Here is a 26,622-nt window from a genome sequence, read left to right as displayed (position 1 = left end):
GTCTGGCGTGACTACAAAGGTACATATATACCTACGCACAACCTGGGGACTAGATGATAACATTGTCTGGTGTAAAGTCTAGATCGTAACGAGAGAAATACGTGAATGTATCATATAGACGAACAGTTACGTCAGGTACCTGCCCCCAGCGCTAACTGACGTAATTTGCCCGGCAGCAAGAGGGGAAGAAGGGGTTAAGCTGACTAGATCCTGAATGTATGGAGAATTGATGTGTCACCTCTCGGCTCTTCAAGGCTGCATTTTGAGTCTGTTGATAAGAAGATCGAGTCCCTCCGATAGATTTTGGTTCTTATACAGCGACTGGCACTTTAACCTATACCCAGATCAAGTTCAGGGGCACACACCATTCTTATCGTGCTAGTAAACTCGAGGAAGATATCTCGAGACAATTCCAATCTATATTTCAGGCTATACTGTTGCTTCAGGTGGAATCTTAAACCCACCGGATACCTGATTCGTGAAGATCCCACCAGGATCAACACGGTTTCGGATAGCCTGTAGTTGAGCAACACTGGTTGCGCCGTAGCTACCAATGGGGTTTTGATCTTGACCAGCATAATTTAAGTAGACGAACGGATCTAAATCGCCAAGATCTTTGGCCTGTTCGTTGATCGCGGCCATCAGTTTGTTGGCAGCGTCGACCACCAGTTCGTCATCGGATGGATCTGTCCACGCCGCCGAAAGCAATACCACCACAAATGATCCTGTCCTGTCCGCTAGCCCTAAGGCGTTTCCATTCGCATGCCGCGCATAGATTCCGGGTGGCAAGGGTTCGAGCACAATGGCCCAGACAAGGTTCGACACCTGCGATATACTGGGTATGGTAGCGCTCCACTGGGCATATGTAGCTTTGAGCACCTCTGTGGTCAATGCAAATGTTGAGACACGAGAGAGAATTCTGATAGGAGGTAATATGTGAATAGTATTCCATTCAAAGTATTAGCACGAACCGTGGGTGTGCAGGCTGTAGGGCCCGAGTGGCCTTCGCCAGCGTGGTCATGTTCATAAGCTCCGATGTGTTCATCAGCTTGGGAAGCGCCAAGAAATCTTGATATATCGACGGTGGCGCTATCGGCTTGGCATATTCAAGGTTACTGGCAATGATGGGTATGCCTCGAGCCTGAGAAAACCCGAAGCTAGTGTAGAAAGTAGCATCCTCATCATACGCTTCAGGGGAGCCAATCTTGACGAACTCGGAAATCACGTCGTCCACAACAGAGACTGGGTTGAAGACACTTCCCGACCAGAGAAGCCCTTGCTCAAAGGTAGTTAAGTCAATGCGTGTCACAACGCCGAAGTTGTTGTTGCCGCCTTTAAGAGCGTGGAATAAGTCTGGATTTGATTCTGCGTTGGCGTGGACAATCGAGGCATCAGCCAATACGATCTCAAAGTTGACCACTGTGTCGCAAGTCCAGCCATAACGGGGCGAGAAGTAGGATAAGCCGCCGCCTAGCGTCAATCCACCGACACCTATAAGAAGCGTGAGTATATCGAGCTTTTGGTCGCGAGAACTCGACACGAGCGCTCGTGCGTGAGACCGCCAACCCACCTACTTCGGCTGCCCGGCCGCCGTTAACACTGAGACCGAGGGGGTCGAGCTTCGCATACACATCCTCCCAGTGGGCACCGGCGCCTACAAAGACTTTTGACTTGTCCTCGCTGATCTGGACCGAGTTGATAGCCCGCAGGTCGACGACAAAGCCTCCAGCAATGTTGGAAGCACCGGCCCAATTGGCGTGCCCGCCCGCACGGATAGCAAACAAAGGTCGCCCAAACTCCTGTGATGTCAAGCACTTAATTGTGTTCGATACATCTTGAGTGGTCTGGGGCAATGCAATGCACGCGGGCTGCATCGCCTCTTGCTGTGCCGAGAAATATGACCCCAGGGACTCCGTGTATTCAGCGCTGCCTGGGAGAGCAACACTCTGCTGGCCAAGCAAGGCCGCCAGGGCACGGCACTGTGTAGGATTGTAAGTATGGGGAAACCGGACTTGGACCGGATGCACTTACGCATAAGCTGGTTAGGTTGGCTGGGGCAACCATATCCTCAGTCGACATTGTGAGATGCAATATTTATATACGGGTCAAGAAAGCTATGTCGGATTAAAGGGACAAGGAGGGGGTAGGGGAACGCACTTTAATGAAACTATTATATCGCTGTAAACTAGGTAAGGGATATGTGCGGTTGGCTGTGTCGACGAATGAGTGGGCTCAGCCGGCTGGTGGGCCCACGTCGAAATGAGGAGAATGTTGTATCATTAGCTAGCAACTGCGTGATTATAACTCGTTCGGCGAGCTGGTAATAAGCGGAGCAGCATGTGGAAGTGTGGCAATGCCTGCATTGATAATGGCACATATAACATGATATCTAGCTCTCCCTGCATTCGTTTAATGCTGCTCCTCGGGCCTGCTACGGCCCATCAATTTGACACTTTAGAATAACGCCGGTGCTCTCAGCGTGCGCCTCCATGGCGCATGTTTTGCAGGTCACTTGCCTGATGTTCTTGTAAGTGCCACTATACGTAGCCTGGCGCAGACAACGGCCAGGGGCGAGGTGAGCCGGCTTCAGCGTCTACACGCAGCAGTATTTCTCCCAGCCCAGTCGGCGCTGATGCCATCTCCAATGGCACGCAGCGCAAGGTTTGAGAGGACTTGTTACTTGATTCACAGAAGCACGCGCGTCAGCCTCGCCTGGTTGTCGGGGACATTTACCTTCTGCGTATGGAGCTCTCTGTTCACCAACGCGGCCAAGCGAAGGCCACAATAGGTCTCGTCGGCCAAACCTGCGCTGCCATCGCCGTTTAGATTATCCTGATTCCCGTCATATAACAGCTGCTTGGCGGCTTCGCCTGGCGGACGACTCTCCTCATCGCCTTGACGATGCGCTGCCTCTAGCCAATGCCGATGAGGATGGTCTCGATCGTTCGTGACGACGTTGAGGTTCTCGTCATATTGTGGCATGTGGAGTGTCAATGCACCAGACACAAGGTAGACGAAGATGAGAATAGATAGTACATGTCTCTGAGCTCTGTTACGCTTCTATGAAGACGCAATAGTTCTGTAGGGGAAGGCATTGCCTGACGATGGACTTGGGGTGCCAGCTCAAGGTGCTTGTCAAGGAGCATCAGCATCCAGGGTCCACGCACGAACCCGTTGCCCTTGCATTCTGTCTCATGTTGACAGACAGTTCCGCCTTCTTTCGCATCGCAGAGAGTTCCCGTTGTCAGACATACGTCCGCCTAGAGCAGCTGCATAGCATAAGCCCACGTGCTTGTGAAGTTAGAGTTGTGTACCGAAACTGCTAGGCGCGTTATGACGAAAAAAGTGTGACAGACAACTAACTGCATCAGGGTCTTAATGGCACGTGCTTGATGCATGCCATAGCTTCGGATGCCGATTCATCATTATACCTGTCGATTATGGACATTGGTTTTCTAGAAATGGAGAGTTGTGGGTCAGAGTATAGTGGTGCCTCGCTGGCTGGCCTAGTTGCGTGGTGCTTTGTCAGGATCCACAAAACAGGTCAAATGGGCACAGCTCCTGGCAGCAAGTCATTATGGAAATGAATATGATGCTTAGACCATGAGTTTGAAGGCAGAGGGGATTATGAGGCATGGAGTCGTTATTCCGGAGTACTCCATCCAGGCTGTCTTCTCGCGCAGTAGGGCGGTAGGTGTAGCATTGGGAACTCGGGCCGCGGCAGCCAGAAAGCTGGATGCACTAGTGGGATGGCTCTGTCGTGCATGGGTGGAATGTTGTACATGGGCACGGGCTGCAACTAGTTGGCTTTGACGCAGCATACCTGCTGTGCCAATGCATTATCAGGCCGTTTCTGACATGCAAGATAAGAGACAATCGCTTGATAGCTCCAGCCTCTTACTAAAAAGATGGTGACTATGCATTATCTCGCTGCAAGTCTCGGTGACCTTATTTGTGCGGACCACTGTAGGCTGGCCACAGACGGCAGCGGACCATAAATGACGTGTATCGTGTATCTCATCTCGGGATGGTTTGGGCAGGCACCTCTTCCACGGCCAGGAGACATGGTATACGAAAGCCAACCTGGCTGGAGGTATGGATTATGGGCGGCAAGATTGATGCCAAGGTCACAGGCAGGTAGCTGGCCTCACCGCTCCCAGTCACCCTACATTGCTTGTCCAACCGATTTCGGTCCTGGAATAAGCTTCGCATCGTCGCATTACAATCCTCTTGGTTGCTCGCTATTGTATCGCTGATGGATCAGTTTTCACATGCGATAAACACATATTGAAAGGCCGTACACCCGTAAAGGTGCTCGTCCGTCGGCGAAAGGGATGAAGGGCATAGAAGACCCTAACCAAGCTAAGCACCTATCCTTTGCTTTTACACCGTCAAGATCCAGCTCTTAGAGGGAGCTATTGGTTTGTGTCACGAATTCAGCCGTGGGTAACTTACCTACAGGATGGACCCTTCTGGCCGTGAAAGCAAACCGGCCGATCTGTATCGGAAAGAGAAGGGATGGCTCCGTGGTCACTATCCTGGGCATGTAGCTGGTCGTTACTAGACCTCGGGAGTCTTAGGCGTGTAAGCCCTGGCGCTCCCCACCGTAGTGCCTTAGCGTCTCGACTCTGCGCCAGGGCCCCTGAAGGTAGTCAGGGTAGTATACAGATTTCGCACCACTGGTGATGTGGTGGTAGCGGGTGTCGTTTTCGGACAGCGGATATCTGTGAAGGTCGGCAGTGATTGGCAGCCCTGACTTTGCATGCCGTGATAGGAACCTGCGCGACGCGCTATTGGCTGCACTGCTTGCCATGTCCCCGGCTTTTGAGAAGACAGAGGAACCGATGGTACGCTATCAACTATGGTTGCAACCAGAAAGATTCACCAGCCCAAAGACTTTGTACCCGAATATCAATGCATCCGGCCGTTTGACGCAGAAGATCCAGTTCTTCTTTTGGACGATCGCATTGTCAGCCATCGATTGAGTACGAACTAACACAGACACTGGAAAGCATCACTAACTTGGGGTGTAAGTAGCATGTGGCAACGAGTTGGTAAGGTCGGATGGGACAAGATGCAAGGACAACTTGCAGCATGCAGTTTGTGCAACATACACATTGCTTCAAGAAGGCATACTACCAGTGTGAAACATAGCTCGCAAATGGGCAGCTCAGTCCTGTTGGAAGCCACGTAACTTTAGTAACTTAGACGTCGGGGATTTGAGTCCTACATCTGCCCCGGGTCTTTTGACCGCCTCGCCCCGATCCCCAACCGGGCTCGCTGCTCATCGGCCTGCATCGATCAGACGGTTTGTGCCTCTCTGCTGTCGGACACCGTGCGTGAGTAGCCGTGGTTGGTCCACTCATACACACAGGTGGTCTAAATGTTACACAGTCCCCGAGGTTGTTCGAGGTCAAGACTGTGATTACTGGCGTTGCTGACAATCCAGGTGGAAGTCATGAGGTGAGAGTGCGCCAGCGGTTCCACCTCACGTGCCGTTGTCCGACTTGTCCACAGCTCTGTCGCAGGGTCTGGTCTTGATTTTGAGTTTCAAGGGATGTCAGGGCAATGCAGTTCTGCGAGGGCCCATTCGGGTCTGATTACATCTGTTTTCCATGCCTAATCCACACACAGCGCTGTCCAGAGTACGGGATAAGTGCTTTAGTGATCAAACATGGAGACCGTGTAGTCACCCGGGGCTGGTGCCCACTGATATCCACCGCTATGCCTGGTTTAGCGCACTGGAGCCCCGACTCATCGTTCACTAACCCATCCCCACTGACACTACAACAAACATTTCCGATTCGAAGGGCTCCCGTGCCTAGGTGGGTCCGCTACCCTTCCTTACACAGCGCCTGATTTAGATGTCCCAAAACTTGTTATCTTGCAAGCCGCAGATGCAGGCCAATTTGTCTGCTCCCGACCCTGCCTCTGGCTTGTTGGATCGGAGATATCAAGCAAGCCTGTGAAAATTTTATGACGTTTGCCAGATCCGCGGCTTAATAACAAGTCGACAAAGACTCAACCCGATCGTTTTGCGCTTTCTAATCCTTGACCCGGCCCTCGACCTGTCCTCGCACGCCCATATAGTACAAGAGGAGGCATTGTCTGCCCCTGCAACATTTGACGCTTGTTTTGAGAATTCCGAAAGTTCTCGACAAAAGTTCTCTCCAGCTACAAGCACCAGATGTTGTGTTAGCTGTCGTAAGATCGCTACTCAGTCTCGTGATAATGGTCCTGACCAAACAGAAAACATTACCAAACCGCGATGACTTTCCGACCGTCCAGCTCTTCCTATTAGGTGAGCTTTGCCTGTGCTCGAAGTTCGACACCACTTCGGCATACTGACATCTAATCTAGCCATCGTCCGTCTTGCGGAGCCCATTGCCCTCACGTCCATATTTCCATATGCCTGGTCATTGGTCAAGAGATTCAAGATCGGGAAGGAGCAAAATGCCTCCTTCTATGCCGGGCTCCTTATCTCGGCCTTTGCCCTGGCCGAGGCATCCATGGGCATGTATTGGGGCGGTGTCTCCGATCGTATAGGTCGAAAGCCCGTGTTGCTGCTGGGCTGCGTCGGAACTATGTTCAGCCTGATACTGGTTGGCTTCTCCACGAATTTCTGGGTTGCTCTGATCGGTCGTGCTCTCGGCGGGCTTCTCAACGGCAACATAGGTGTTATCCAGACCATGGTGGGTGAACTTTGCACGAAGAAGGAGCATGAGCGTACGTGGATAGTCTCCTGTTTTGCACTTGTACATGATACTAATCAGTCACAGCCAGGGCATATGCCGTCATGCCTTTCGTATGGTCCATCGGCACAATTGTTGGCCCCAGCATCGGTGGACTTTTTGCAGAACCTCACGAATCCTGGCCCAATGCATTCCCCGAGGGGACATTATTTGCGAATTTTCCTTACCTGATGCCCAATCTCATATGCGCAGCATTACTGCTTGTTAGCATTGGCTTTGGGTACTTCTTCCTACAGGAGACACATCACGACAAGATCCCCCATGTAATGCTCCCCGACGATACTTATGTCTCTACGGAGACCCCTCTTCTCGAGACATCCGATGCGTTGAAGCATCCAGCTGTCGACATTCGTTCTGAGACGTACGGAACCTTTAGGAACAGCACCGAACTCAGACGTGAGGTCCCTTGCGTCAAGCAGCCTGAGAAGGGTGGCCACGTTGCCATATTCACCAGGCGGATCATCGCCCTCATCGTTGCCCTGGCCATCTTCACGTACCACTCAATGACGTATGACCACCTGATGCCAATCTTCTTTGAGGACGCGAAAGTCCCGTTCAGTTCTTATTCTGGTGGGCTTACTGCCGCATTCAACCCGTTCTACACGCCAGGCGGACTTGGCTTGTCTATGCGGTCTGTAGGGGCGATTTTGGCTGTTGATGGAGTTATCGCACTCTTCGTTCAAGCCGTCATCTTCCCAATCGCGGCCGCGCAGATAGGGGTTTACCGGCTGTTCATCTTGGTGGCCGTTCTGCATCCCATTGCCTACCTCATTATGCCATTCCTGCTCTACGTCCCGGACTCGCTACTGTACTTTGCCATCTACACTTTCCTAGCAATCCGGAATGTCCTGTCCCTCATCCACTATCCTCTGCTCCTCATTCTGATCAAGGATGCGACCCCATGCTCGACGGTCTTGGGGAAGGTGAATGGGCTTGCAGCAAGCGCAGGAGCTGCCTGCAGGATGGTCGCGCCTCCAGTTGCGGGCTACTTATACACGATAGGGAGCCAGCACGCGTTCAACGCCCTTGCCTGGTATGGCAGCGCCGTCGTGGCAGCGATTGGCGCGGTACAGTGTTTCGCAGTCAAGCCGATCAAGAACAACGATGTCTCAGAGGAGGCGGGAATCGACACGAGAAAGTCGATTGATACTGTGACAATCGTCGTTGAGGAAGTCTCTGACGAGGAAACGCAGCTCAGGCAACCCCAGGGCGAAAGGGATCAGAATGCGATGGGGCCTTATGATAGGACGTCGCAAAAGCCGCTCGTCAGTGTGGTTTGAGAAGTGGGCTGGTATGAATGAGGTGGTGATAGATTCCCATGGCGTTTGGCATACAATGGTTGGCTAGATCATGAAAATTTTTCTTCTGTATCGAGATACCCTCTATGGCTGTCGATTTTCATGGAGGTTCAGTGTCGCGGGCACGCCCTCTTGGTCTATACACAAGCTTGTTCTTCGAGAACGGAGACCTAGCACTAGCACGCGGTTCCTAAAAACGGGGAGGCAATATAGAATAGAATAGCATCAACGAATATATTAAAGATACCCTGACATTGGAACTGTAATACAGCGCAGCTTGCAGAGAGGAATGACCGTCTGTCGCCTAACTTAGATGATCATGGTTCTGGAGGTTGTTTCTCTCATTTTTCGTAGGCAGTGGGACGTGGACTTCAGCATTTGCAGCGCGCTTCCCTTTTCGGGCAATGTAGCGATGTTTGGTGCAGTTAGTCGGTATGGAGGCTTGGCACACCTGAAAACCCTCTTGCTCTCCCGCAAGCCTCAACCGTCCCCCAGATATATTTCGAAGCCCTCGCCAATTTGTACGAATTGATTGACCATCACCAGCGCGCTCGGCTTCCGATTGGCTCCATGGAATCACCCGCCGCAGATCTTCTTGGCACTGCTGTGTACTATGGTAGTGCGGACTCCTTGGTGTTTGACGCGCCCATATCTAGACGGTTTCATCGTCTGAGCGACTCTTGGCAGGTGCCAGAATGCTGGAATCGTCAAGCTTCTGCGGCTACGCTGGACCCGCTGAGCCTCATCCAGACCCCGTGGGGGCAGGAGTCCGCAAGACATAACAAATTAGGCAACTGGTCGCGATCCGAGCGTCAACACTGCCTGCGCTGTCTCGCACTAGCTCGGGAGTCGGCCGATTTCGTGCTTGGCTTGTCTCCCTATAAACATTGAGTCTACACTCATTCGCTGACAAACCAGGGCATGCTTGCTTTGGCAAGTGCTAGGTCATTGCTGCCAAGTCTGGCATTGCTCTGAACCTATCAGCAATGTGCATTGCACGTTGGCGGCCGCCCCTAATTCGCATCATTACACTAGAACGGGAGTGGTATACTGTTTCAAATACAATTGCTCACTCAAGTAGGTGCCGAGGTCGAGCACGGTTGAGCGCTCACCAATTAATACTTCAACTTAGAGCTCGAGTGAATGTATAAAGAGGGCTTCCCAAACGGGTGCCATCCCATCTTGATCCATGATCTGTACTGAGCAAGAGAGTTGACATCTTTGTGGCTGGGCCCCTTCATCATTAATTTCGTCTTTATTTCTTCACCTGAACGCACCATTTCAACTTTTGGAAAATGAAGTACTCCACTATTCTCGGCCTGACCACACTGGCGGTCGCCAGCCCTGTTGCTGTCGTTGACGAGGAGCAAGCAGCTGCGCGTCTATATGGGCGCCAGACGGGCATCATCGCGAAGGAGTTCTCCACAGGAGGATGCAAGGACAATATCTTTGTGTTTTCTCGAGGGTCCACCGAAGTCGGCAACATGGTAAGGTCATGCATGGCGCTCGCCCCCGTTGCTACATACTGACCATGAAAACCAGGGCGCGATTTGCGGCCCGCCTACTTCCAACGGTCTCAAGGAGGCCCTCGGCGCCGACAAGGTAGCCACCGAGGGAGTCGACTACGGCGCGCTTCTGTCCACCAACTTCCTCCCCGGAGGCGCCGACCTCGCCGGTATCGCCACCATGAAGGGTATCATCAACGACGCCGCCAGCCAGTGCCCGGATTCCAACATCCTCGTCGGAGGCTACAGTCAGGGTGCCGCGATGGTACACCGCGTCGTGGAGGACCTGGACCCGGCTGTCCAGGATAAGATTGCTGGTGTAGTCACGTTTGGCGACACCCAGAACAAGCAGGATAACGGGCAGATCAAGGGGTTCCCGCCTCAGAAGACCAAGGTCATCTGCAACCCTGGCGACGCTGTCTGTGTTGGAACACTGACTATTCTGCCCCCGCATCTGGACTACACCAAGCGGGCAGACGAGGCTGTGAGCTTCTTGGTCAGTATGGTGCAGGCGAGCGGCAATGCAGCCGCTTCCAGCGGTGCCTCAGCTACGAGCGGAGCAAAGGCAACAAAGGGAAAGGGCCGCAACAGGAATTAGACATCCCTGAGACGATCATTTGGTTGAGTTTGATAAAGGGGCCAGGGGCTGCGGGCCAGCTATGTGTTACTAGTATCTTGAGCTGCTTGTTCACGAAATCAACGAAGTTTATGAGTCTTTCCACGGATCGAATTGAGTAGCATGAAGCTGTCCAATATAAGGAGAAGCCAGCTCATCAGTGACATTGTCTCGGCATTTTCGATTGTGGCGAGTGGCTCACCTTCTAAAACACTGTAAAACTTGCAGTTGAGGCCTTTTTGAGCGAATCTGTCGGATACTTTCCTTGCGTTGCGGGTATCTGTATTGCATTATTCAGACACTTTTGACCTCGCGCATCCACATTCACTTATCTTTTTCAGCCGGAAGCATCCCACATATCTCGGCTATCATTATGTATTCGACTTGCGCGATGCTGCGATCCTTACTAAGAGCAGCGATAATATATAGCCCAAACAGCCAATGATCTCATTGCAAGATTCCTGGAGTTGCCACCATACCGGTTTCTGAGGTACGCATGGGGAGAATGTCAGATGTGTTAATGTTAATTCATGAACGAGATGGCGGCTCAGAACGTAAGATCGAATGAAACGATAAGTCTGAACGTGCGGGCGAAACTATATTGCCGTTGCAACTGGTTCTCTTGTCATTTCCCTTTCACTCAGTGAATACTACAGACTTGGCGTGTGACTATTATTTCGTCGTGTTGTGCCTTCTCTTTGTGAGAGAGATCACCCGGTCTTCTGGCCCTGTCAGACTCTCTAATCTGCCCATCGTGTCCATCACAACAGGTTTTATCCACAGTCTGTTGGCCCTATGGTAGGTTTGATGTCCACAGCAAGATACGGTAACATCTCCGAGGGTATGTTCTTCTGGCACTCGGCCCATGTTATCGTCGAGGATGACAAAAAGACTGCTCATCATTTAGAGTACCTCTCCTACCCGTTAGGACAGCTCCGCTTACCTGGAATTCCTTTTTCTTCCCTAATGACTAACGGCAAGTGAGGGTTAAAGAAGTGCCATCCGCCAAGCAACTGCAGTTGCAAACAATGTGCAGGATCTCTCATGACTCCCACTCTTCCCAGAAACCATTTTTCACACATACCAGATTACGATTCACCCGACGATTCATTTCCAACCCAAGCAAGTCCCTGAAGATCTCACAGACTGCCCTCAGGTTCACCTAGCTTGCCTTCCCCTCCTTCCTCTGGTCTCATCGCCCACTCCGTCTTGTGGCACCCATCAAACCAACGGCTCTTCATATCACCAGCATCAACCTGTTGTGACCACAAACCACCCCATTTCCAAAACCACCGATCAAGATGTCTAAAGGAGGTGGCAGCTGGACTGATGCCGAGCGCGTAAGTATTTCCGAATTGCAGCTTCCCAATTTACAGATATCACTGACCTTTGCGCGCCCGCCATGGCGAACAGTACCAGCTCATGGCCAAGGCCTTCCAGCAGCTCGAATCCAAGGGAGCCAAGCTTGACCTCCAGAAGCTCGCTAATGAGATGCCGGGCCGCACTCCCAAGGCCATCTCGCACATGATTACCAACATCCGCAAGGCGGCCAACAAGGGCGGCGCGCCTTCGACCCCGACCAAAGCTTCGGGTGGCCGTGCTAGGTCTACTGGTAAGGCAATCTCGCGTACCATGAGCCACAGGCCTGCTGATGATGTATTATTATCTGCCACAGTTTCCTCCACCTCGTCGAAGCGTAAGGCTTCCCAGCTCTCCCAGATGGAATCCGCGGACGAGGCGGACGACGCAGACGGTGATATCGAGCGTAAGTATACTATTTGGTCCCTTGTTTTCAACCATTCCATGTTTCATACAAGATCAGAGGCATGACTTCCTTTTCCATCCCATATTGCACCAAACCTCTCTCATCCCATCTGGTGCACTAAACCCACCCCGAACTCTAATGATATTCCTCTTCGCCCCCTGTCCTATGTCACCCTTAGAACTACGACGACTAAGAGAATATGTATAGCCGAAACCCCAAGCAAGAAGCTCAAAACCGAACCCACCGCTGCTGCTTCCAAGAAACCCAAGAACGGCAAGTCCCTCATGCCACCCCCTCCTCGGCCAGCCATCCCCGAGGCCGCCCCCGAGGCTGCCCGCGACGCTGTCCGCGAGACTGTCGTCGTCAACAGCGACGGCGGCGCAGGCGGCGACAATAAGAACAACACCAACCATGCCTCCATGCCCACGGCGACGCTTGACCAGATCTACGATGTAATCGCTAACGCGCATTTCGCAGCAGAGGCAGCCGGTGGCGGCTACAGTGGCATCAAGCAGGAGAGCGCGGTAGAGATTGACGACGACGACGACACCGCCAAAGAGGAGGAGGAGTATAAGAGCTATGATGAGGGAGTCATCTAGCACGCAAGTCAAGTCACCCTCCGTCGCATGATCTCCCCTTCTCATGCAGACGCCTTCGATGACACTGGTGGCTAGATGGATGTGTTTTTACTTACTTCTCTCTTGACGACTTTCGCCCTGGCAACATGCAATCACGCTTACGCCTCGGATGCGCAGATACGGACGATGCCTTGCTATTGGAATATGGTGGAACGCATATCACTGCAAACCACCAACGGTTCTCATGGTCATCAGCTATGTTCTACGCAGGACATCATATTGCGTCAGCCCCAAGGAAAAGGGATTCATTTCTGCGTTGCGTTCATACAATGCGATTTTTCATACACTGCGATGTCTTTCTTTTCGAGTTTGGAAGGTCAACCAAGATAGACAGGGCAAGTCTGTTATAGGAACCGGAATTCTTCCCTGCTGATGCAGACCCTTACTTACACCTGGCCTGTCTGTGAATGGAAGCATAGTTTACTACTGAATGTGCAAGCAAGTTGCGAATGATGCAAAGTGTATTTAATTTCGACGCAGTGCTGTACCTGTAGGTAGGCCTGTCGCCTAGACTGCCGATCTCATAATTGTATGGCGTTCTACTCGAGCCCAAATCAACTCGACAGTCCAACATGGTAGAGGATATGAAGCTGGCTATTTCGTCTGCGAAATGCCTAGCAGACAATCACATTTGCAGCGCAGCGTTTGTTACTAAGGGCCATTGCATTCCTCGCTGAACAGGCTGTATATATGGTATTCTGTCTATATTCGAACCCCTCACTTCTTGCCACGGCCGCCACGGCCGCCACGGCTCGGCCTGGCGTTCTTCTCCAGGCGCCTCTGCTTCAGCTTCCTGGCCTTCCTGACGTCGTCGGCGCCCTTGATCTCCCTCTTGTCGCCGGCGCCCTCGTGGAAGCGGCCGACGCGCTGCTCCTTGGCCTCGTCGACGCGCTTCTTGCGCACGTGGTAGTCGTCGCGGAACTTGTCGGCCTCCTTGGGCGCCTTGACCATCTTGTGCTTGTAGCGCGTGCCCGAGGGCGGCGCGCCCGGGCCGTTGGGGCCCCAGTTCTTCTCGGCCTCGCCCACGCGCGGCATCTTGAGGCGCTGCGACTTCTTCCACCGGTCGAAGCGGCCGCTCTGGAACGAGGCGGCAATCTTGACGCCCGACTCGCCGCGCACCAGACGGGCACCCTTGGAGCCGTCCTCGTCGTTGTCTCTGGCTACGTATTTCCGGCTCTTCTGGTCCCAGCGCATCTTGGACCTAGCGGGCGCGCCGAAGGACTTTGCCCCTTCGTCATTTGTGAGATCCATAGTCACACCCCTGGCATTTTCGACAAAATTGCCACCGGAATGCACACCATATCCCTTTTCTTCCGCAGCGTTGATCGTGCGGGGTGTGTACGACATGAAGACCTCGGAATCTGCCCAGGATGACGGTGTCTTGTTGTCCGATTTCTTGCCGCTCGATATCGTGACTTCGAGGTCTGAGTCCGTGTCGTCCCCAACGTTACCAAGCTCCTCGTCAGCGACCTCAATCTCGTCCTCATCCTCATCCTCGTCCTCGAATCCGTCCATCTCGGCATCTTCCATTGCGGAGTCTTCATCAGCATCGCCGGAAGTTTTGTCCTCTTTGACTTGGTTACGAGGTGTGATCCTCTTTCGTAGATTGCGCATGATCTCTGCAGCACCGGTATTGGCTGAGACCTTGTTGCCATTGGCCAGTTTGCTCTCAAAAATCGTCTCTGGTGGCCGATATCCGCTGATCCTGGCGAGCATATCAGCCCTGGCATTCTCCATGTCACCAGCTTCTCCGCCAAATACGGGGTGAAGTTCCACCCATCCCTTCGTAGAAACGACCTCTTTTGCCCGCTTGGCACTCTGACTCGAGGCCGAGTTCCTCGTCCTCAAGTAGAGCTTCTCTGCCTTTGCCGAGACCTGGCGCAGTGCGGTGATGTCGGCGTTCTCTGACAAGAGCTTGTTCAACCATTCAACATTAGCTTCAACCCTGCTCCGCATAGGGGCGCCAACTGTGACGTCCTCGGCGTAGTTTGAACCCTCGCCATCGCGACCCGTCACGAGCTTCTTGCCCAGGAACAGTTGTAGATCGATCAGATACGGCGCATCGGTTTCTCTGACAAGAGAGTAACTCCAACCCCGCTGCCCAGCTCGAGCCGTACGACCGACTCTGTGCACAAAGATCTTGGGCTGGGGAGGGAAATCGTAGTTGATGACGTTGGCGAGAATAGGAATATCAATTCCACGAGCAGCCACATCAGTGACGACAAGAACATTTGACCGTCCTCGCCGGAAGTTTTCGACCTGGTCCTTACGGGCCGTCTGATCCAAGGAACCGTACACGTAGGAGACTGCGTAACCAGCTTCGATCAGTACGGCGGCCAGATATTCGACGTGGTGCTTGGTTGCTGCAAAGACGATTGTGGAATGTTCCGTCGGCTTCTCCCTGACCCTAGGGGCATCCGGATCACGCTTCCTCTTTTTGGATGATTTCTCGGCGTCGGCGTCGGCACCTTCAGGCAGGCCAACCGGCATCTTAATAATGTCCTGAAGGATGTGCAATAAAGCACCCTCCTTTTCTGCGCCCTTTACGCTAAAAAAGGCGCTCTCAAGGTCGGGGGAAACCTTGGTCTCGGCGTCCAGTCGCACCAGGGTCGGGTCCTGTAGACCGGCGCGGGCAAACTCGACCAAGGACGCAGGGAGAGTGGCAGAGAACAGCAGACTCTGCCTCGACGGCGGCAAGGCATGCAGAATCTCGGTGAGCTGGGGGGCGAAACCCTGTTCGAAGAGTCGGTCGGCCTCGTCGAAGACGATGTAGCGGATGGAGGACAGGCTCAGGCCCATCTCGATCTTGAGATGCAGGAAACGACCGGGTGTGGCGATCATGATGTCCGGGTTGGAGGCAATGTCGCTGAACTGCTGGTCCATGTGGTCACCTCCAACAAGCAAGATGCAGCGGAGATCGGTGCCTCGACTGAACTCCTTGACGACCTTCAGTGTCTGAAGGGCCAGCTCGCGGGACGGGGAGAGAATGAGGGCCCTGGCGCCGACGGTCGGGCTGTGGGCTCGGAGTCGTTCGATCATGGGGATGACGAAGGCGGCCGTCTTTCCCGAACCGGTTCTGGCCATACCGACGACATCTTTGCGGTCGAGCACGAGAGGGATGGTCTTGCGCTGGATGGGGGTGGGCACGGAGAAACCTTTCTTGGTGATAGCCCGGAGAAGATTGGCATTCAGTCCTGGAGAGATCACAGAGTCAGTACGGTGGCCCCGTTCCCAAGGTTTGTTGTAAATCAGGAGGAAGCATACCCATGGCCTGGAAGCCGCCGCCCTTCTTGACCGATTTGCCCTTCAGGTTGGTGTTCTTGCGGAAAGATGCAGCCTGCTTCAGGGCGATGAAAGCCTCGTCGCCCTCTCCATCGCCGCCGCCGTCGTCAGCATCGAGGATGCCACCCGCGTCGAAGCCGAAGCCGTCCTGCGCATTCCCAGCCCGGAAGTCGGCGTCCCCATCATTAGCGCCGTCGGTGAACAGAGAGCCGAGAATGTCGACCTCGTTCTCGGAGGGCGCCGGGGAAGCAGCGCGTCGAGGCATGATTGCGGCTTGTTCAAGACAAAAGCGAAGGCGAAATTGGCATTCCGCGGTCGATCTGTCGTCCGGCCTTGGGTTTGGGTTGACGATGATGTTTGCTGCACGGCTCCAGCCCAGCAACTCGACTACCGAGTTGGACGGCGGGCTCCCAGAACTTTTTTTCATGGGCGGTGGGGCTTATCGCAGCTTTCCCCGTACGAACATGGTAGAGCGCCTCTTATCGGCGTGCATAAGGTGCCCGCCTAGGGGTGGAGATACCTACTGTAGGTACTCCGTACGTACTCTGTAACTCGTACCCTGATCTGATGGGATATGGCCGTGGATATGCGCCCGCCGCTCGACACCCGCAGTTCCAACCTCAACCTCGAACCCATCCACTGATCAATCGCCATCACCGCCATCGCCATCGTCCCCTACCGGCGCTTCCAGTGTTGAAGCAGCAGCACCAGCCCCCAAGTCACTCGTTGTACCACCCCTCTACACCATCTGCGCGACCATCATGGCGGCCGAGATCGCCAAAGACCCCAAGGACCTGGCCAAGGAGGACAAGGATGCGCTTGACGCTCTCGCCTCCGAGGCCAAGGAGTTCGAGAAGGTGAGTTTCCTCGTCTATCCCTATCGCTATCTGCTTGTCTGTGGTTGCCGAGAACTAACGAATCATGCGACCCCGTGTCCAGGACGCCGAGATCGACCGCATCCTCAAGGCCTTCCGCCTCGACGCCTACGCCGTGCTGGACCTGAACCCGGGCGTGCCCGAGTCGGACATCAAGCTGACGTACCGCAAGAAGTCGCTGCTGATCCACCCGGACAAGACCAAGAACCCGCAGGCGCCCGACGCCTTCGACCGCCTCAAGAAGGCCCAGACGGAGCTGATGGACGAGAAGCACCGCGAGCGGCTCGACGAGGCCATCGCCGACGCCCGCATGCTGCTGATCCGCGAGCGCAAGTGGACCGTCGACAGCCCCGAGCTGCGCACCGCCGCCTTCGCCGCCGACTGGCGCGTCAAGACCCGCGAGGTCCTCGTCGACAACGAGCACCGCCGCCGCCGCCAGCTCAAGGCCCAGATGCAGGAGGAGGGCCGCGAGCAGCGCCGCCAGGACGACGAGCTCGAGGAGCGCAAGCGCAAGCGCCAGCACGACCAGGACTGGGAGGCCACCCGCGACCAGCGCATCGACAGCTGGAGGCAGTTCTCCAAGGGCGGCAAGGCCGGCGAGTCGTCGGGCAAGAAAAAGAAGAAGCTCAAGCCCATCGGTTGAGCTCCAGCTGCAAATCAACAGACGAACAAAACATACCAAAAGCAAAACAAATTCAAATATGGAGTCATGGATTCAGGCACAGTACAGTAACGGTACTCTAGCGGTGCGGCATGCACGGGGCATGGTTGTCATGAACTGATGGTTGATTTATCCTGGTTTTTTTTGGGTGGCAGGTTGGAAGTCTTTCCCATCACGACGGCGCTATAACAAGACACGCTGGCTTTGGGAGCTTATATGGCATGGACAAAGCGTCGACTCTGTGAGTTTATTTGATAGAACTGAATGCGCCCATGAACCTAACTCCCCCAGAAAATCCCACGGCAATTGCCTCCCATCTTCTCTTCCATCGTGCTCTGTACGGAACGCCAACAGCGACGGTCAGATGGCGATATTCAGGGCCACAACCCGATCTCCCCAGACCCTGCCACAGGTAAGTGCTGTCTCTTGCATGCTGTGGTGTGGCTCGTGTGAAGTTTCCCAGCTTTTGATGCCATGTGATGGTCTTTATTGACAGCCCTTTCCATCTTCTATCTGTAAAGAGGCGATCGTCTAGCAGCGATAGTCTACAAATGTACGGCTTTTAGAAGTAGAACGGTACAATAGCCAGCGTAGATAAGCAGCTCCAAACCCCAGCTGTCCGGGTATATTACTTTTCGTATCTCAACAGTGCCTGGTTTTCTCGTTGAACCAGGTCAGCAACGCTCAAAGACGCGGTACAGCCCTTTCAGATCAGCCAGCTCTAGAACACCTCCATTCATGAGCGACTTCGTAGCCACCAGTCGCGACTTGAAGGCGGGGAAGAAGACGTGCTCCACCGCTCGCCGGACATGGGCCCTGCGTGCTTTGACCTCGTCGGGCGCATCCTCGGCTTCCAGCTGCTCTGCGTTTCCCGGCAGGGAGGGCAGTTGCTCCGGTACGTAGAAGCTCGCCAGCTCGCGCAGGAAGCTGTCGAAGCACGCCTGTTCCTCGGTCCAGTCGACGTGGGGTCCCAGACGTAGTAGAAACTGTGGCAACTTGGCCATCGATGGCGTGTAGCCTTTGACGAGCAAGGGGATGCTGAGAAGCTCCCCGGCAGGAGAAACTTCCAGGCTGAAGTATTCGAGCAGCATCTCACGTCGCTCAATCAGCTGCGCGGCGACTGTCTCGACCACCTCGACCACGTCGAAATCGTCATCGTCAGCCAACTCCCCCTCTGCCGCTGTGGCTTTCTCACGCTCAGCGGCAATGGACAGCACCTCGCGCAGATCGAGGGCGGGCTGGAATCGAATCACGCCAAAGTTGCCAAAGTCCGTCAGGCCAACTTGATAGAAGTACTCAAAGCACGCGCGGCCATAGTCAACCAGGTACAGCTTCACCCCTCCCTGCATGGCAGCGAGGCGCCGTCTCTCATCTACAATGCCCACAAATGTGTGGCCCGCGAAGACCTCCGTTAAAGTGTGATGCATATCATCGCGGACTGCGCCACGGAGCTCTCGCACACTGGTAAGGCGACAGGCAACCGGTTCCCGATCAGTGATCTCATATTCCGGTTCGACGTCGCCCTCTTGCGCCAATGCCTCTAGATTATCCCTATTGGCCGGCTGGAACATGCTAGTGATCTTGCGGAGGGATGCGTCGGTGCGTACAAGGTTGTTCTCGTATGGTCGCACCGTGCTTTTGCCTTTGGCAGCCAACTTCTTAGATGGCGGCACATCTGCATCTGGCTTTGGCGAACCAGTGGGAACGATGGTGCCTGGGAGCAGCGTCTGCGTCATAAAGGTGCGACTAGTGTCTACAGCCGCAAGCTTGTCGCGAATGTTCTCGCATATATCCTGTATGATCTCGTCCTCGTTGAGGAAATTGACTTCTCGCTTGGTGGGATGCACGTTGACGTCGACTCTCTGAGGGTCGATCTCCAGGCTGAGATAAACGAACGGGTGGCCGTTCTTGGGCAGGAATGTCGAATAAGTTTGCTCTACAGCCTTCTTAATATTGGAAGACTCCACGGCTCGGTGGTTGATGAATAGAAGTAGAGTCGTCTTCTTGATATGGTAGTTCGCATTTGTTGCCAATCCTTCAGCTTTGAAACCCCAGCGCTCATCCGACGCAGAGAAGTCAATTAGTTCATTGGCCACGCCACCCCCATGGATTTGGCGTATCCGATCGACCGTCGAGGTCGCGCCTTGTACAGCGATGGAGGTTCCGGCGTCGCCGTGCTTCTTACAGGAGAAGGCGACGCCTTGGCAGTGAATAGCGTAACGCCCGACCATGTCAATGATCTTATTATACTCGTCTGAAGCAGAGCGGAAAGCTCTGCGACGTGTAGGTACGTTGTAGAACAGATCCTCGACGGTAATCTGTGTTCCGTTTCGCCCAGCTGTTGGTTTTGGATCAGAGGTCTGGCCCGGCTTGGGTGGCGAAAGCTTGCCTCCATCATAGTGAGCTCGCCAAGCACAATTCGAGGCCTTTGTTTTGGTCGTGACTGTGAGATGTGCGATGTGGCTGATGCTGGCGAGTGCCTCGCCCCGAAAGCCGTAGGTGGCGATGTTGCTGAGATCCTCGAACTTCTTCAGTTTTGACGTGGTGAATCTCTCACAGAGGATGGCAAGGTCATCTTTCTGCAGCGAGGTTAGTTGGTGGCTGGTTGGCGGCTAGGCAAAGCGGACGGCTTACCTCAATGCCGTGGCCGTTGTCGGTGATCTGAAGCAGCTTCAGGCCGCCGTCTTTGACCAGCACCTCGAGGGAGGTGGAGCCTGCATCAACAGCGTTTTCAATCAGCTCCTTCAGGGCGTGGACTGGCGCCACAATGATCTCGCCCGCGGCGATTTTGTTCACCACGTCTGGGTCTAATGCCTGGGCGGGCCCTCGGTCAGCCACCTCTGTACAGACGAGCTATGCCATGGGGCGCCTACTTTGATCCGGCGGGAAGCGGCATCGGGTACCACATCCTCCCCCGCCTTCCGCTTGACTCCTCGCAAGCCATCAATCTCCATGGCATCGCCGTCCATGGCTGTCGCGTAGGTAGCAACGACGCGTGAGTGGCCACTCAGGATGCCGGATGTGGCTTCAGGCGCGAAACCGCGCGGGCTTGGCGGCGGAAAGGTGCTTGAGTGGTTCCCCCATCGAGAGGGTCGCGGTGCATGCGTGGTGTGTGGTGTATGGTGTATGGTGTGTGGTGTATGGTGTATGGTGTGTGGTGTGTGGTGCGTGGGCTTGTTGTTGAGAGAGAGGCCCAGAAAGATCTATAACCAGATCTGCAGCTACCTAGGTACGCGATCTCAGATGAGGCGTCAATTCAACTATTGGCCTGGGGGGCTTGACCAGCTGCGATGGTGTAGGACAATAAGCTTTATCCCCTGCTCCCAGGTGCGTCTCTGGCTTCCAGAAAGCAAAGATGAAGTTACCTTGATCACATGACGGGCGCCTGTCTCGGTGGTTCCTGCGCCCTGTTAGTGTTGAGTGCACCGGCCAATGGCCCGTCGCGATCGAGTATGGCGCTTTCCTTGCCTGGCCGGTGTGGTTCATCGCGTTTTTCCTTTTGATGCAGTGCGGGAAGCTCCATCGGCATCCGGGCAAGCCACCAAGACATTCAAACATGCTATGTCCGCTTAACGCTGCATGTGTTTTCTGGAATCGGTCGGTCGAGGGGACTCTGGTTGACTAGCACCAAACATGGTCGCCAACTTGCCATCGGCTGCCTCCGGGTTGGTGCGGCACCTACCTATTGTTCAGTGCGGACCCGCCAATCTGCCATGGCGTTATGAATCCCACATGAGACAGACCTATTTACAGATCCTTCTTCAGACGCCCCCGACAGAACGAACCAAGCGGCTGGGTCCAATGTCTTGGCCTGGGGGCTAGATGCATGGGTGAACCGTTGGCCTCGTGTTTTGTTGCTGCCATCGTGCGCCGCCCTTGGCACCCTACACACCCTGGGGATAGAAGCAGCCATTATTGAAGCGACACATATACCTTGTGTGTGTAGAGGTGGCTCACGACACGCAGTGATCTATTGAGGCTCATCAGCCTCATCTGACTAGCTTGCGCCGCATCTAATAATCATGCGCCGGGGGTGCCTTCCCTGCCGCACAATTCGCCTATTTTGGCCCCCAAGCCGGCTGCGTTGAAGAGCTGAACCACACAGCCCGAGGGCGATGACCGTCAAATGCTGTTATTAAGAGACTTGCGTCCTGGAATTTCCATCTTCAGAAACACATTTACACAATATCTATGTAGTTGCGAGGTACTATTTCCAGATGTCTGGACGAGGGGCTTAGATGCCATCAAAGCCATCCATTGCACACTAGTACGCGAGTGTGATCGGCCTGAGTATGTTGATGGCGATAGCGCTACCAAGATGTACCATCAGCTGAAGCAAGCCTCAATAGATCAGAACCAGACAAAGTAAGGTCGCTGAATTTCTTGGAGTTTTAGGAATATACCTACTATTTACTTACTACTCTGCGCCATCACCCAAACCAGGCGAGTGTGCAAGGGCGCCTGAGAGGGTAATCTCAGGGAGGCTGCAGAATTGGGCCAAGTTCATCGCCGAACAAGGACAGTGCAGAAATAAAAGAAACATAACATTTACCGCGATCCTTGAAGCCTAAGCGCCTATAGCAGATCCGGGTACTGAGTCGGGGTTAAGTATAGGAACAGGGGTACGTGCCTTCACTCAACTGGCTCTCACGAGATCAGTGGCCTAGAACACAGACGACTCCACTACTAAGAAACAACCCAGTCAAGATTCTGGCAAGGCTGAAACTTGGGGGTCGCATCAGTCCACCCAAGGCGCAGCTATTCAGGAACCAACTACCTAGGTACTCACTACCGCTTTTTGCCACTCTTTCATGGGGGCTCCGGGACCGATGTATAGTTCGGCATGCAAGAAAAATTGATGGCGGGTTGCCTCGAAGCACGATCATAAAAGTAGCAAGCTTGTCCTGCATGGTATGATTATACAAGTGTAGACTCGGGATATCACGTCACGGTTCGACGAGAACTGCTCGTTGCTCGCATGGTTTCCCCTACACATAACCAAGAACAGGAACATTCCGCTTCTGGGGAGGGCGGCGAGCCAGGTCATGGCCCCGGGCGGGACGACGATGCACTTAGTTCAGTTCAGGGAACGGTCGGCAGTCAGCAGTAAGACACCTCTGTGCCGGTACTTACCTCAAGCTTCCCGCGGCTAATGATGAACAGCTCGAGGGCAAGATCAGTAGCATCCTCGCCAGCGCCGAGTCCACGCCACGGGCACCTGACCCGGGAGCAAGTACGCCGCCAACGAGAGCACGGTCAGGCGTCCCTTAGCTTGGCCGACATCCAACGATTGAATGACGGCATGTTGCGTGGCTTGACCCCTCCGCCGTGGCCCTCGGATCTGATTCCGAACAAGAAGAGGCCACGAACCGTGGAGGAGGTCATCGAAGACGATAGGCCACGTGACAAGGACAAGTTGTCTGCGGAGCTTGATGAACTGGCTGAGTCCAGTCAGAATAAGAAGATGAAACTAGTGTCTCGCCCGAAGACGACCGACAATGACCCTTCCGAGCCAGCTGCCACTAAGAAGTAACGGTATGGCCTCTGTCCCGAGACAGACCGGGTCCGGCACAATCTTAGCTGTCTTCGGTCGGAAGCTATGTGGTGCTGGTATACGTCGTTGGATGGTGCACTAAGCCTTACGCGCATCTTTTAGCCTCGGAGGTCGAGGAAGATTTATAGAAGCTGAACGAATCCCCCACTGACCCACCCACGGCTAGTATTGATAGGGTGAGGGTTGTCATGGGGCTGCCAAAAAAGGCGGGTCAGAGTGTTCGCGAATGAGGCCCTAAACTATACATGGACTCTTGCTGCAAATCCAATTTAAAAGTTAGTTGCTGCAGCCAAGCCATCTTGTGATTCCGGAGAGTGTATTATTTCTCGTCTGGCGACTAGCATGCGGAGGGGAGAAAACGATTGGACCGCCCCCTGCGTCTATGCTCGACGCGAGCAAAACCATCATGCCCTGCTGTACAGCGCTAGTTCCCATTCACACTTAGCTACAACTGATACCGGCGAGCTGGGTATTCCAAGTCTCACAGCGGACTTTACCTGCATGCACCGTCTTGGCGCATAGTATCTTGTAACTTGAAAGGCTCTGGGCCTAAAGACTACCTCGGACTCGTCAAAAGTACAGAGATGATTTCCGGCTCTATTCGCCAATGTCAGCTTTACTCCCGGAGAGGGGGTTCAACGGATCACCCCGTGCCAACGCCTGTCCGCTTCTCAGCTTTTGCTCTTCATATCACGCCGAGGTACCCAGGTGAAGCTTCCGAAGTGTTAATGTCTACCATGTTTCCATGTTTCCTCTTCAGCTAGATGCTCCGAGGTTATACGGAATACAACCCTGATCTTCTAGCGTCTAATCAGGTTATACGAGAAACAGCCCTGTATATTGCAGCGTCTAATCAGATTATACGACTGCATCTTCTAGCGTCTTAATCAATTTCCAATCGCACATCTCCGTGGTCATCGCACCATGGAGTAGTTTTGGTAGATGCCATAACCCCGGAACTTGTAGCTATCCCAATGATTCAGTTCGATATCCCGGTGGTCTACTTTCTCAAAGCCGAATCGCAGGTATATCTGGTACGATGCAGGAAACGCGATCAACCAGCATGGGAGGCTGGCCTTGTCAGACATCTCGAGGCAATACTTCAGTAGCTGTGAGCCAATGCCCCGTCCCTGGCGTTCGGGCGTAACGGCAAGGGTGGAGAGGTCTGTCTGTTGTCAGATGATATCAACAGTTCAAGTGGTGTGAAGGAACTTACAATAATGTTTCTCATCTCTCCTGTGTTCCCGCAGTTGTTCGATTTTGGTACCAGCGGCTACGATAAAGTCTTTGTTCATGGAAGGTGGCATCTTCTGCAACATCATGCCGGTCGGAGTAGGTCCTGCCTCATTATCTGTCTCCAAGGTCAAGCAGGCAAATCCGACAATCTTATTCGTATCCGCTTCGACGGCTTTGAGTACCTGCATCGCTTCATCCTGAAAGCGACTGGTAAGTCTGCCTCTGAAGAATTCGTACACGTGCTTCTCATCTCGCCAATTCTTGTGTGCGAACCTCGAGGCCGCCTCGCCGGAATAAGCTGACCGGTTGACTTCTGCCAAGTCGGGAAGGTCGTCTTGGGTAGCCTGTGCAATGTTTATGGCCATGACTAAGGCGAGCCAACAGACTCAACCGTGGCGTCTATAGGATGCAAAGTCACGTCTTGCTCAGATCGGGCGCGAGGGGAGTGAGGTGGGACGGGCTTGGGGAACCAGGGACCAATAAAGAAGAGAGACACCGGAACAAGGGAGGCAAGTGGGATCAATCGTCGGCGAGGTGGGTTATCGCTTGAAAGCCCTCGCTGTGTGGTTTGTTGGTTCTTCTAATATTCTACATACAGAAAGTGCAATGCGGGTGAGTGTGGATTTCCGTTCCCTGTGTAACAAGGTAGGATAGGTGTAGAGGACCAACAACACTTGACAGGTAAGCTTCCTCGTACAAAGTGCTAAATCAACATTGCGGCTGCAAGGAACAATTGGAATTGATGCATGTCTGTGGCGCCCGGCTGACTAGCACAAGTACGTGCTCTAGCTATGCCTACTGGCCAACTTCTCTACTGCTACAGGCCGTCAGCACTAACCAATTCAATGTTACAAATGAACCACCCAATGCAACGTGCGTATCGTAATGTCTGCTGACGGTGTAACATCCCAGGAGACGAACCTTAATTATACTTCTTAGCGTCTTCTCTGCTATAATTGAAGGTTTGGCCCACTCTAACTTCCCTCTAAGTATCCGTGCCCCCGCTATCTACTGGCTGATAGTGGAAGAAAATGCACTGCAGTCATGAGTGCATGTCTACCAGCTATGCAGCCACTCACTCCCAAAGTAAAGCTGTATGCCCCGGGAAGTTCGCTGCGGAAGGCTCTATCCTGGTGCTCCAGATCTTTGTCTACCACTTTGAGGCGCATTCCCTAGTGGTTGAATATGTTGTGCGTTAGTGTTCAATTCGGTTGCAATCAGCCACCCTATACCCACAGTGTTTCATATTGAACCAAAAGGTTAATCCAATACTCTTGGTCGTCGTGAGACTTTTATAGTGCTTCCAACAATGCACCGAATCAAATATCACAGTTTCATAGCAGCCACAACGTTGAGCGTAGTAAAACATCTATGCCTGTACATATACAATGCAAGCAGCGCAACATTATTGGCCCTCAATGATATGCCACGGAGTGGCTGATGGCACCTGCGGCTGCGCCACAGGGCTTTAATTCACAAGTTGGGCCTACAAACCCTCTCTTCTCAGCCCGTAAAACGGGTAAGGGAATTTTGTATCTTGTTTTCTTACTATTCAATGCTCTCAGGTTGTATCAACCAGCTCTTTGCTGAGCAGTTATCACACTCAAATACGCGTGTGTATGCGTAAGGAATTGACTTGAATTCATCCCGACTAGCTACAAATGAAATCGTCTAACGAGCCTGCTATATAGGAGGCGAAATAAAGTTGTTCCGCTCTATCGTATACCCTCTATATCGTGACATCAACCATGAAGCTTTTTCTCGTCTCTAGCCAGACCACTCCTGGGCGACAGCTCGACGAGCTTTGTTGTTGTTCGAAGGGATGCAGGTCCCCGCGTTTGGATCAGCCCTGTAGTTTTTGTGTCAGAGAATGGTAATCAGCAAAGTCAATCTGGATACTTGGACTTACACAACGAACCAGCCATCGTGCGTGTTCTCTCCCCCATGCTCGCAGGCACCAGACTCTTTCTTCATGTATGACAAGCAATTGTCATAGTCGAGTGTTGCCTTCTTACCGTTTTTGTTCTATGTTGTAATGATTAGCAGGGCTGTCTGTGGGCGAAGCTCATTGGCTAATTGCCGTCGAAGACATAAATAAGGGCTATTTTACCTTGACGTAGAATTGCCACTTCGTGTTGAAAGAGTCCGTGCCACATCCATGGCTATCTTCGTCTTTCTCATAGGTACCAGCGAGCTGCCCACATTGCGACTCGAGGACACCGTTCTCCCCAAGTCCAGCCCCGTAGTGGCCGGAGTCACCGCTCTTGTAGCAACCGCCGAGAACAGCTGGCGCCATGGACACAGCAACAAAGAGGACTTGAGAAAACTTCATGGTGTTATTTTAAGGCGATAGATGTAGATGAAGATTGAGGCCGGGAGGATGATTTGCAGATAAGGCTCGATGAGTTGTATTGTATTGTGATGTGATGTGATGTGATGT

The 26,622-nt window shown here is 53.4% G+C and overlaps 11 protein-coding genes across 11 annotated transcripts; 5 read left to right on the top strand and 6 right to left on the bottom strand.

The window, feature by feature from the left end:
* Positions 1-429: 429 nt before the first annotated feature.
* Positions 430-2,079, bottom strand: JN550_002271 (uncharacterized protein; the record flags this gene model as incomplete). Its single annotated transcript, XM_049313548.1, has 4 exons — positions 430-919; positions 972-1,491; positions 1,571-1,979; positions 2,032-2,079. 4 exons carry the CDS (start codon positions 2,077-2,079, stop codon positions 430-432), a joined length of 1,467 nt encoding a protein of 488 aa, XP_049175562.1.
* A 606-nt stretch (positions 2,080-2,685) lies between these two features.
* JN550_002270 (uncharacterized protein) lies at positions 2,686-2,982 on the bottom strand (the record flags this gene model as incomplete). The annotated part of the gene is made up of 1 exon (XM_049313547.1): positions 2,686-2,982. One exon carries the CDS (start codon positions 2,980-2,982, stop codon positions 2,686-2,688), a length of 297 nt encoding a protein of 98 aa, XP_049175561.1.
* A 3,249-nt stretch (positions 2,983-6,231) lies between these two features.
* On the top strand, positions 6,232-8,032 carry JN550_002269 (uncharacterized protein; the record flags this gene model as incomplete). The annotated part of the gene is made up of 3 exons (XM_049313546.1): positions 6,232-6,301; positions 6,361-6,726; positions 6,780-8,032. The coding sequence occupies 3 exons, from the start codon at positions 6,232-6,234 to the stop codon at positions 8,030-8,032; spliced, it is 1,689 nt and encodes a 562-aa protein (XP_049175560.1).
* A 1,313-nt stretch (positions 8,033-9,345) lies between these two features.
* On the top strand, positions 9,346-10,153 carry JN550_002268 (uncharacterized protein; the record flags this gene model as incomplete). Its single annotated transcript, XM_049313544.1, has 2 exons — positions 9,346-9,537; positions 9,593-10,153. The coding sequence occupies 2 exons, from the start codon at positions 9,346-9,348 to the stop codon at positions 10,151-10,153; spliced, it is 753 nt and encodes a 250-aa protein (XP_049175559.1).
* A 1,319-nt stretch (positions 10,154-11,472) lies between these two features.
* On the top strand, positions 11,473-12,535 carry JN550_002267 (uncharacterized protein; the record flags this gene model as incomplete). Its single annotated transcript, XM_049313543.1, has 3 exons — positions 11,473-11,511; positions 11,585-11,936; positions 12,144-12,535. 3 exons carry the CDS (start codon positions 11,473-11,475, stop codon positions 12,533-12,535), a joined length of 783 nt encoding a protein of 260 aa, XP_049175558.1.
* A 756-nt stretch (positions 12,536-13,291) lies between these two features.
* On the bottom strand, positions 13,292-16,121 carry JN550_002266 (uncharacterized protein; the record flags this gene model as incomplete). Its single annotated transcript, XM_049313542.1, has 2 exons — positions 13,292-15,768; positions 15,839-16,121. The coding sequence occupies 2 exons, from the start codon at positions 16,119-16,121 to the stop codon at positions 13,292-13,294; spliced, it is 2,760 nt and encodes a 919-aa protein (XP_049175557.1).
* A 496-nt stretch (positions 16,122-16,617) lies between these two features.
* Positions 16,618-17,374, top strand: JN550_002265 (uncharacterized protein; the record flags this gene model as incomplete). The annotated part of the gene is made up of 2 exons (XM_049313541.1): positions 16,618-16,713; positions 16,796-17,374. 2 exons carry the CDS (start codon positions 16,618-16,620, stop codon positions 17,372-17,374), a joined length of 675 nt encoding a protein of 224 aa, XP_049175556.1.
* Positions 17,375-18,066: 692 nt separating this feature from the next.
* On the bottom strand, positions 18,067-20,361 carry JN550_002264 (uncharacterized protein; the record flags this gene model as incomplete). Its single annotated transcript, XM_049313540.1, has 3 exons — positions 18,067-19,971; positions 20,027-20,206; positions 20,266-20,361. The coding sequence occupies 3 exons, from the start codon at positions 20,359-20,361 to the stop codon at positions 18,067-18,069; spliced, it is 2,181 nt and encodes a 726-aa protein (XP_049175555.1).
* Positions 20,362-22,370: 2,009 nt separating this feature from the next.
* JN550_002263 (uncharacterized protein) lies at positions 22,371-22,925 on the top strand (the record flags this gene model as incomplete). The annotated part of the gene is made up of 2 exons (XM_049313539.1): positions 22,371-22,498; positions 22,556-22,925. 2 exons carry the CDS (start codon positions 22,371-22,373, stop codon positions 22,923-22,925), a joined length of 498 nt encoding a protein of 165 aa, XP_049175554.1.
* A 935-nt stretch (positions 22,926-23,860) lies between these two features.
* On the bottom strand, positions 23,861-24,547 carry JN550_002262 (uncharacterized protein; the record flags this gene model as incomplete). Its single annotated transcript, XM_049313538.1, has 2 exons — positions 23,861-24,111; positions 24,163-24,547. 2 exons carry the CDS (start codon positions 24,545-24,547, stop codon positions 23,861-23,863), a joined length of 636 nt encoding a protein of 211 aa, XP_049175553.1.
* A 1,402-nt stretch (positions 24,548-25,949) lies between these two features.
* On the bottom strand, positions 25,950-26,514 carry JN550_002261 (uncharacterized protein; the record flags this gene model as incomplete). Its single annotated transcript, XM_049313537.1, has 3 exons — positions 25,950-26,031; positions 26,092-26,207; positions 26,293-26,514. The coding sequence occupies 3 exons, from the start codon at positions 26,512-26,514 to the stop codon at positions 25,950-25,952; spliced, it is 420 nt and encodes a 139-aa protein (XP_049175552.1).
* Positions 26,515-26,622: the final 108 nt, after the last annotated feature.

This window comes from Neoarthrinium moseri (assembly GCF_022829205.1).
Source record: "Neoarthrinium moseri strain CBS 164.80 chromosome Unknown scaffold5_Wmoseri_CBS_16480, whole genome shotgun sequence".
Taxonomy (NCBI): domain Eukaryota; kingdom Fungi; phylum Ascomycota; class Sordariomycetes; order Amphisphaeriales; family Apiosporaceae; genus Neoarthrinium; species Neoarthrinium moseri.
The sequence above is the reverse complement of the archived record's forward strand: the minus strand, read 5'-3'. Positions and strand labels throughout refer to the sequence as shown.